The following is an 11,384-nucleotide window of genomic DNA, read 5'->3' as shown; positions in this document are numbered from 1 at the left end:
AGTAGTCTCCCCTATAAATATACCAATCCAACCCGTACATAGCAACCCAAAATAATCCCACACGGGGCCCAGGATTAAAATATATAACACCATGGCCTCACACGACCAATCACAATAACTATAAATGAAACCAATGCCTGGGAGAGATGATGCCTCAGACTGAGCCTCCTGAGATGATGAAAACAAATACTAGTATTTAGCCTTCATTTCCTCTTCAGCTTCCTAAGTCATTTCTTGAACATTATTATTTCGCCAAAGAACTTTAACAGTAGCCACATCATTGCTTCGCAATCGATGAACTTGCCTATCTAGTATGGCCACTGGGATCTCCTCATATGTTAACTGTTCAGTCGCCTGGATATCATCTATCGGTACAATCCTCGAAGGATCTCTTACGCATTTACCGAGCATGGACACATGAACTACCGGATGCACAAACTCTAACTCAGAAAGTAGTTCTAACTCATATGCTACCTTACCCACTATACGAATGATCTTATATGGCCCAATGTATCGAAGGCTTAATTTACCTTTCTTGCCAAATATCATCACTCCCTTCATAGGCGAAATCTTCAGGAAGACCCAATCTCCTACCTTAAACTCTAACTTGCGCCGTCGATTATCTGTATTAGATTTCTGTCGACTCTGCGCCGCTAGTAACCTTTCTTGAATTACTTTCACTTTGTCAACTGCTTGCTGTATTAAATCTGGGCCTAATAACTGATTTTCTCCAACATTGAACCATCCTATAGGTGACCTATACCTACGCCCATATAAAGCCTCATAAGGAGCCATTTAAATACTTGAATGGTAACTGTTATCATATGCAAATTCAATAAGAGTCAAATAATCATCCCAACTACCTCGAAAGTCAATCATGCAAGCTCTTAACATGTCCTCAAGTGTCTGTATAGTACACTCCGCCTGTCCATCTGTCTGTGGGTGAAATGCATTACTAAAACTCACCTGAGTCCCCAATCCATTCTGAAATGATCTCCAGAAGTTAGCTGTGAACTATGCCTCTCTATCTGAAATAATGGTTGTAGGAGCACCATGAAGTCGTACAATCTCCCTAAGATAAAGCTTCATATAATCTTCAGTTGAATAAGTAGTTCTGACAGGTAGGAAGTGGGCTGACTTTGTAAGCCTATCAACTATGACCCCTATTGAATCATACTTCCGCTGAGTATGGGGAAAACATGTAATGAAATCCATATTGACTACCTCCCATTTCCATGTTGGAATCTCCAAAGCCTGTAATAAACCTCCAGAACACGGTGCTCTTGTTATATCCCGTATTTTGTACATTGGGACATTCCGAGCTAACCATGAAAAGTTAAGGACAAGACTATTCTGGGATACGAGATTGAGACTTTTGACCTTCGATTTTGTTTTAAGGCATAGGTTGCTTATGATTTTATTGGCATGGAATATTAAGAAAAATTTGGGGTTAAAAGTTAATTTTGGGAAGTTAACATTTCATGAAATAAGCCACAATGTGGCCGTGTGGCTCATGGGTGGTTCCCACCCATGGCTTGGCAAATTTTAATTCATCCAAGCCATGTGTGGGCCATGGTACACATGGATGAATTATAAATGATCATATTGGATGACTAGCAAGTCATATTCTTCATCTTGCAACCTTAGAAACTCTAGAAACTTGGAGAAAAAAAGGGAAGGGGCCATTCGGCCATAGCCAAATCGAGAAAGAGCAACAAAAAAATTGATCAAAAAATATTTTCTTCAAGCATTTTAACTCCTTAGAGGGTGTATAACAACGTGGAGTAGTTGTTGGAACAATCAAAACCTTCATTCTTGCAAAGCACCGACTCTAGCCAAGTTGAGGAGTCAAGTGATAAAGGTAAGGTTTAATCTCCTTTTATATGTGTTATGGATGGTTTGTGTATGTTGTAGAGTGTAGAAATGGATGAAAATCATGAAATTTATGCATGTTGATGTTGGCCGTGTAGGGGCTGTTCTTGGTAAGGACATGTGAATTGATTTTACTTGATACTTTGGTTGTTGTGTTGTGGATTCTATGATGTAAAATGAAGGTCTAATGATCCAAGTTGAAGTTATAATCGTGGGGGCTGATGTCACGACCCAGCCCCGTGGGCCGTGACTGGTGCTCTACTTAGGCACCCAAACAAACTTACGAACCATTAGGACATATCCAGATTCGACAGACATTATTCGTACCGATGGCAGATAGCAGACATCACACAAATACTGAACGAATGCTCCCCTAAGCGGTCGCCCGTGCAAACTCATCATATCAAAATTAAAGCTGGCGAAATGCACATCGCCCAGACACACACATACATACAAACATATGGGCCATACCGGCCATAGTAGCATACGGGCCGCTTAAGGACGCAAAACATAATCACATACGAACGAACCGGACCCATGACCCACAAATATGACTACAGGCCTCTACAAACGAACAACATACGAACATATGACGGGACGGACAGGCCCCGCCGTACCCGAATAGTCACAAATGTACGTAATGTGCATAGCAAAACATATATACCAAATATGGGCTCGGATCGAGGGAGCGCTCCAAAGTAGCGAGAATGGGAAGCCTAAACCGGGATCACCCAACCGAGTGCTCGTACCGCGCGCACGAAACGCGCGCCCCCGAAGAAAGGGGGGGTCGATGCGGAAAAAGTACCGAGTATGTAAAGTAGAAGGTACGGTAATCCAAACCATAACGGAGTCGAAGAAAACGAAACAAATACGGAAGTAACGGATCAAACACGTGCGGAATGCAAATGTTCGAAATGCAAATAAAAATCATGCATAAGGCTCGGAAACGTGGTCCCCCCGACGCCGGTGCCACAACACATCATACTCCAGAAGTTTTCAAATCTCCGTACATCTCCGAACACATCATAATATCACACACATCAAATCATCAGAACAGATCAGATGTCACATCACATCATAACGCCATAAACGGTAACAGGCCCTATGGCGAGGTCTCGAAAACCGTAACACATCATACTGCCGAATGTGTCATAAAGCGCACGATCACAAAACCGGCCGGAATGTACGAACGAAGTTATAACCATTGGCACGAGCAGTAGTGCGGAAACCATTTGTCGATTAAAAGTAAATTCCAGGACTCGACACATACTTTTATGTACAAATACATTAGTATCGAAGGTTCAAAATGAGTATCGAGTCAATCGTAATTAATATACAAAAGTCGCAGGACTTTTAAGTTATCGCTTTTTCTCAAAACACATCGTAGGTCATTCTCGGAAAATTTAGTATTATTCGTAATGACAAACGTTCAAATATCATTATGGGGCATTTCAAGTGGACTTTAGAGTCATAGGCAAACGTTTCCTTTCCATATCATACGAACTGAGTCAAACGAATCAAATAAGGGGAGCCTCGGGACTTGCGGACCCACCTCGGGTCAAATCGAGGCGGCGAACATAAATTACAAACATTAGGCTCCCAAAGGTTATTTATAAGAATTTCGGAGTGATTCAAATACATTTGCGAGAGTTACCAAGGTGTAAGCATTCTTTTAGCCAAATATGAGGTTTATAGTTCAATTGCGCTGAATGAATAGTACGCAACATCAAACTCGGATTTCCAAGAGCAGAATTATCCCCGAGGTTCCGTTTTCGGCCTAATAGGTCTAGGACATGCCATATGAAGAATAGGTAAGCTTTACATACCTTGGTTGCGCCTTATGCTCGCTTAAACTCAAATCTCGTTTGCTTCAGAATCTACAAATGGTCAAGATTACCAAATGTAAGTCACAAGCTTTTAAGAGTTCAATCTTAACCCTTATTCGTCTATAAAAATTTGCGCATCTCCCCCTATAATCCAACATCCCCGAGAACTAAACTCGGCCAACATAACAACAACCAACCCAACAATAACATCAACAACATCAACAATTGAATTAAAACGCATTCTAGCATGAATAGTGTTACTTTCTTCATAATGCAATAACTTCCATTCTAACTTCACACTTTCAATCCGATATCAACGTTTTCATATCCATTCACTAATTCAAGGCCGTTCAGATGCAATTCGGACACATTTCTCATTATTCCACAAAATATGCAAAATTTCCATCAACCTCTAAACCATGCCAAACTTCTACGAATGCAACCAAACTACAAAATTATATTGTCTTCCTCCAAGTTCATTAACAACAACATTAATTCACATTCTAAAACCTTACTTTCATAATTATATAAAAACTATATGAAAATCATGTAATTCCCCATAATATCTCACAACCATTTTCAATGCCAACTCAACTCGTTAAACATTCATTTACGTCGTAAATGCCACAACGACACAACTAACGCACTAAATAAATTCCATTTCATCTCCCCTTCACTACACCATGGCTCACGGCCATGACTTACCACACACACACACACGGTTTCACACACATACATCACAACTCCATGATTCTTTTCTAATTCCAATCCTTATAACATATATACTTATTCCATAACATGAAAACATAGAAATCTTACCTTTTTCTCAATTCTTCCACTTGCCACAAAAGGTAGTTTCTTGCCAAAATAATTATACCATGTTGAAGAGGGTCTTGAGCTTAATAGAAATTCAAGAAGAGATGAATTTTGGACCAAGAATTTAGGCTCAAGAATTTTTTTCCTTTTTTTTTTTCCTTCTCCTTGGGGCCGAACCCCCCTTCTCTTTTTTCTTTCTTCTTGTTCTTATTTCCTTTCTCCAATTTTCTAGAGTTTTATGACCAATATACCATATATATATATATACATATTTCATCCAAGTGGGTATGGCCCACACCACATGCATGTCACATGCTCTTTTTCTTGAATTCTCTAGAAAATTTATTTCAAGACATCCATTCATTTATTTTTCTTTTCCAATTCCAAGTTTGCCCTCGGCCTTTCACAAAATTACCATAAGCCACTTTGTGAATTTCTCTTTTTACCCTTAACTTCTCTCAATATTTTCATACTAACAATGTTCATAAATAATACTCCTAACAACTCGTACATTAAAATAATTCTTGAAAATGTTCTTATCCTTAACCTGCCACGACTACCCCAAAGTATCCGAACGTACAAAGTACGGGCGATAACAATAAACTTTCAAAATACCAATTTTTGCCCTTGGCCTTCTTCCATATTTCTGCATCAATATTTTTCATGAACAACATACATATTGAATAACATCAAAATATTGCCCCATCTCTAACTAATCACAATTATTTCAAACTTTCCAAATATGCGAAAATGCCGGATATAACATCCTCCCCCCCTTTAGAACATTCATCCTCGAATGTTGAATCTACCGCGTGGGGAAACATAATAAGTTGGGGAGGCCCATGTGCCAACTACATACTCGTATTTGTTCAGGGCGCTTGTGAGGGCATTCATCTTTCGACTCCTGCTTCTACCTTTGCCATTCTCCAATATTACCGTATTAGGGCTATTTGGAATCCTTATTAGTCTAACGGCTCGTACAATCTCAAATAAGATATATGGCGAACAGAATCTTCATCAGAACCAGAAGATCAGACGGATGTCAGACGGAGTCATATCCGGAATCAGAAGTACAAAAGCATAGCATACGTTATCTCAAGCAGATTCGTAATCAGAGACAGACGCACATATCGGACAAACCCATAATCGGAGTCAGATTTACTGAACTATATCGGATAGATCCGTAATCAGAGTTCGTGATCGTATACGTAGAAGTATTCGGACAAATTTGTAATCGAGTCGGACGTACGGAGACGTATCGACGTAAACGTAATCGATTCGAAGTACGTATATAGCGGACAGAATCATACTCTGACGTTATATCAAACAGATTCATAATCAAAGCCAGACGTACAGAAGTATGTCAGACAGATTCGTGATCGAAGTCAAACGTACAGAAATATATCAGACGGATTTGCAGTCAGAGTCGAACGTACAGAGGTATGTTGGACAAAAACGTATTCAGATTCGGAAGTACAGAGGCATACTAGACAGAGCTTCATCAAAATCGGAGGTGCAGAAGTATAACATGCAGAATCACGATCAGAGCCAGACCACTTTCACTAATGCTTCAGGGACTTACAGAAATTTCCCTGTCACGTTTCACTTCTCGCTTGATCACAGACTTGTTCTTCCCATTTCTACACAAATGATTTCCTACTTCGCTTGTCAGCTCCCTTGAAGGCTTTACTTAATCATATTCCTTATCCTTAATCCCTTCCAATATTTCAATTTCCTTAATCGTTTTCTTTTCCAAGTATCGTCATTTATAAGGTAATCAGGGTCAATCCATTCCATAACACTTGTTTCCACCTTCCGCTTTGTCTCATGTGTTCTGTTTTGTAATGCCTTCCGTTAATCGCGACATTTGTCACTAGAACTTACCTCTCGATCGACGTAATCACCAGGGGAAAGTCATACACATACAGATACATTTATTATCATCCTTCTTACAAACGTTCCAACCACTATTCAGATTCTCTCTAAATCCCGAGCGATATTGCTCCTTCTTTCTTCCACCCATTTAGTTCGCTCAGTCTGCGTGACTCTTGTAAGGGTGCTGGCTACTTCACATATTTGCTTTTCCTTTAGGTTACCCCAAATTTCCATTTACTTCTTATACCTACAATTGTGAAAATTCTTGTATCCTTCCCGGGGGGTCACCCATCCCAGAATTGCTCTGGCCCCAGCACGCTTAACCTCGAAACTTTAAGGCATTTTAGCATCTTAATGCTGGGATAGTCGTGTCCACTCCCCCACACGATCTTTGTCACGTAATTCTAGGGCAAATCGGGGTCTTAACAAATTTTTCGAAAAATTTTCATAGCGGGTCCCACCCCGATCTAAAAAGGAGTCTTTCACTTTTCTGACCATATACGTACCGTGTCGCTCCTTATCTAAGTCCTCAATACTTACCTTCGTCCATATGTCAAATTCCACACATCCCACAAGTTTAAATAAGTTGCAAATTGCTGCTCATACATACTTTCTCGAAATAGAATTTCCCACATAAGGACGGAGCTTCTTACGAATGACATGGAAAGTATCTCTGAAATCTTTAATCCAACGTAATAGATTTACTCTATCCATATCTACTTTCAAGACATGTTAAGAACGTACGTCTCATTTTTCTTTTTATAATGCTGGAAAAGTTTGGGCAGAGGTTCCTCTGTACTTCTTACTAACCCAACACCTGTACACAGAAATACCAACAATGCCTCACAGGGCCAACATATATACATACGTGTCATAGCGTATCATAGCCACACAAGGATAATAATTTCAAGTACATTATGAAGATGTCGAGACTTACCTCACATGCATAACTCAGACGGCAACGAACACTTTCCTATTTACTTTCCTTTTCAACCTTCAACTTTATGCTTCAATCATATTTCAAATGACTTCCCCAACATACATCTTTCATACCGTTACGTGCACCGCATACCGTATAGCTTCCAATATCATCAATCACCGTCTTTGTCGATACCATTCTTCGCTGAAATCAAAGATTAATAAAAAAAAAGAATTCATTTCCTACGGTCTAGCTCTATCGCACGATCTAAGATCCAAAGAAAGGCAACACCCTAAATGTCCCGTAGCCTCCGTTTATAGATGTGGTGCACAACACACCGATAAACAAGACTCTACGAGACACGGCACCGTAGAAATTCCGAGGACAAACGCTCGATACCACTTTTGTCACGACCCGGCCAGTGGCGTGGCCGGTGCTCTACTTAGGCACCCAAACAAACTTACGAACCATTAGGACATATCCATTCGACGTACATTATTCGTACCGATGGCAGATAGCAGACATCACACAAATACTGAAACGAATGCTACCCTAAGCGGTCGCCCGTGCAAACTCATCATATCAAAATCAAAGCTGGCGAAATGCACATCGCCAAGACACACATATACATACAAACATATGGGCCATACCGGCCATAGTAGCATACGGGCCGCTTAAGGACGCAAAACATAATCACATACGAACGAACCGGACCCATGACCCACAAATATGACTACGAGTGCCTCTACAAATACGAACGTAACATACGAACATATGACGGGACAGGGCCCCGCCGTACCCGAATAGTCACAAATGTACAGAATGTGCATAGCAAAACATATATACCAAATATGGGCTCCGGATCGAGGGGAGCGCTCCAAAGTAGCAGAATGCGAAGCCTAAACCGGGGGATCACCCAACTGAGTGCCTGTACCTGCGCGGCATGAAACGCAGCCCCCGAAGAAAGGGGGTCAGTACGGAAAAAGTACTGAGTATGTAAAGCAGAAAGTACAGTAATCCAAACCATAACTGGAGTCAGAAGAAACAGAAACAAATACAGAAGTAACAGATCAAACCTGTGCGGAATGCAAATGTTCAGAAATGCAAATAAAATCATGCATAAGGCTCAGGAACGTGGTGACCCCCTGACGCTGGTGCCACAACACATCATACTCCAGAAGTTTTCAAATCTCCGTACATCTCCGAACACATCATAATATCACACACATCAAATCATCGAACGGATCGATGTCACATCACATCATAACGCCATAAACGGTAACAGGCCCTATGGCGAGGTCTCGAAAACCGTAACACATCATACTGCCGAATGTGTCATAAAGCGCACGATCACAAAACCGGCCCGGGTACCGGCGAACGAAGTTATAACCATTGGCACGAGCAGAGTAGTGCAGAAACCATTTGCTGATTAAAAGTAAATTCCAGGACTCGACACATACTTTTATGTACAAATACATTAGTATCAGAAGGTTCAAAATGAGTATCGAGTCAATCAGAATTAATATACAAAAGTCGCAGGCTTTTAAGTTATCAGTTTTTCTCAAAAACACATCATAGGTCATTCTCGGAAAATTTAGTATTATTCGTAATGACAAACGTTCAAATATCATTATGGGTCATTTCAAGTGGACTTTAGAGTCATAGGCAAATGTTTCCTTTCCATATCATACGAACTGAGTCAAACGAATCAAATAAGGGGAGCCTCGGGACTTGCGGACCCACCTCGGGTCAAATCAAGGCGGCGAACATAAATTACAAACATTAGGCTCCCAAAGGTTATTTATAAGAATTTCGGAGTGATTCAAATACATTTGCGAGAGTTACCAAGGTGTAAGCATTCTTTTAGCCAAATATGAGGTTTATAGTTCAATTGCGATGAATGAATAGTACGCAACATCAAACTCGGATTTCCAAGAGCAGAATTATCCCCGAGGTTCCGTTTTCGGCCTAATAGGTCTAGGACATGCCATATGAAGAATAGGTAAGCTTTACATACCTTGGTTGCGCCTTATGCTCGCTTAAACTCAAATCTCGTTTGCTTCAGAATCTACAAATGGTCAAGATTACCAAATGTAAGTCACAAGCTTTTAAGAGTTCAATCTTAACCCTTATTCGTCTATAAAAATTTGGGCAGCATCTCCCCTATAATCCAACATCCCCGAGAACTAAACTCGGCCAACATAACAACAACCAACCCAACAATAACATCAACAACATCAACAATTGAATTAAAACGCATTCTAGCATGAATAGTGTTACTTTCTTCATAATGCAATAACTTCCATTCTAACTTCACACTTTCAATACGATATCAACGTTTTCATATCCATTCACTAATTCAAGGCCGTTCAAATTCAAGGCCGTTCAGATGCAATTCGGACACATTTCTCATTATTCCACAAAATATGCAAAATTTCCATCAACCTCTAAACCATGCCAAACTTCTACGAATGCAACCAAACTACAAAATTATATTGTCTTCCTCCAAGTTCATTAACAACAACATTAATTCACATTCTAAAACCTTACTTTCATAATTATATAAAAACTATATGAAAATCATGTAATTCCCCATAATATCTCACAACCATTTTCAATGCCAACTCAACTCGTTAAACATTCATTTACGTCGTAAATGCCACAACGACACAACTAACGCACTAAATAAATTCCATTTCATCTCCCTTCACTACACCATGGCTCATGGCCATGACTTACCACACACACACACACACGGTTTCACACACACATACATCACAACTCCATGATTCTTTTCTAATTCCAATCCTTATAACATATATACTTATTCCATAACATGAAAACATAGAAATCTTACCTTTTTCTCAATTCTTCCACTTGCCACAAAAGGTAGTTTCTTGCCAAAATAATTATACCATGTTGAAGAGGGTCTTGAGCTTAATAGAAATTCAAGAAGAGATGAATTTTTGGACCAAGAATTTAGGCTCAAGAATTTTTTTCCTTTTTTTTTCTTTCCCTTCTCCTTGGGGCCGAACCCCCCTTCTCTTTTTTCTTTCTTCTTGTTCTTATTTCCTTTCTCCAATTTTCTAGAGTTTTATGACCAATATACCATATATATATATATATATATGCATTTCATCCAAGTGGGTATGGCCCACACCACATGCATGTCACATGCTCTTTTTCTTGAATTCTCTAGAAAATTTATTTCAAGACATCCATTCATTTATTTTTCTTTTCCAATTCCAAGTTTTCCCTCGGCCTTTCACAAAATTACCATAAGCCACTTTGTCAATTTATCTTTTTACCCTTAACTTCTCTCAATATTTTCATACTAACAATGTTCATAAATAATACTCCTAACAACTCGTACATTAAAATAATTCTTGAAAATGTTCTTATCCTTAACACACGACTACCCCAAAGTATCCGAACGTACAAAGTACGGCGATAACAATAAACTTTCAAAATACCAATTTTTGCCCTTGGCCTTCTTCTATATTTCTGCATCAATATTTTTCATGAACAACATACATATTGAATAACATCAAAATATTGCCCCATCTCTAACTAATCACAATTATTTCAAACTTTCCAAATATGCGAAAATGCCGGATATAACAGCTGATTTGGAAGATAATGTGATTTTAATGTAGTCTCTTGTATTTATGAGAATGAAGTTGTTAATGTGCGGATTGTTAGAAGTGTCTTGCATCTTGTTTGAATGGTTTCAGATTGGTATTTGAACGCGTGAGCAATGATGTTGGATTGATTATATGTGTTGATTTGAATGTAAATTGAATGTTGTCGAATTGTGTAGAAAAGAGTTACTAATGTTAGAATGCGTTTTGAATTGATTGTTGATGTTGTTAATACGATTGTTGGTATTGTTGTTGATGATTTGGCGAGTTGAATTCTCGGGGTTGTTGAGTTTATAGGGGAAATGCTTTGCCCAAATTTTTGTAAATAAAGTGATGGCTTGGGATTGAATTCCTAAGTGCCTATGGCTAATGTTTGGTATATAATGACGTTATTGTAGATCTTGGAAATTCCGAGACTTAAGTTTGGATTAGCTT

General features: G+C 39.3%; 1 protein-coding gene across 1 annotated transcript; it reads right to left on the bottom strand.

Annotated features, from left to right (window-relative positions):
* Nucleotides 1-222: 222 nt before the first annotated feature.
* On the bottom strand, nt 223-795 carry LOC132041821 (uncharacterized). Its single transcript, XM_059432514.1, has 2 exons — nt 531-795; nt 223-422 (listed from the first exon to the last, which is right to left on the bottom strand). The coding sequence occupies exons 1-2, from the start codon at nt 793-795 to the stop codon at nt 223-225; spliced, it is 465 nt and encodes a 154-aa protein (XP_059288497.1).
* Nucleotides 796-11,384: the final 10,589 nt, after the last annotated feature.

The sequence above is a fragment of the Lycium ferocissimum genome, unplaced genomic scaffold (assembly GCF_029784015.1).
Source record: "Lycium ferocissimum isolate CSIRO_LF1 unplaced genomic scaffold, AGI_CSIRO_Lferr_CH_V1 ctg11807, whole genome shotgun sequence".
NCBI classification, from domain to species: Eukaryota; Viridiplantae; Streptophyta; class Magnoliopsida; order Solanales; family Solanaceae; genus Lycium; species Lycium ferocissimum.
Note: the sequence above shows the minus strand (reverse complement) of the source record. Positions and strands in the feature narration are given on the sequence as shown.

What these genes read in the sequence shown, in the direction of transcription:
- LOC132041821 (XM_059432514.1), bottom strand. Translation starts at nt 795, where the DNA reads ATGGCTCCTTATGAGGCTTTATATGGGCGTAGGTATAGGTCACCTATA. An exon ending in GATGATATTTGGCAAGAAAG is followed by an intron (nt 423 to 530) that starts GTAAATTAAGCC and finishes TGCATCCGGTAG; the next exon opens with TTCATGTGTCCATGCTCGGT.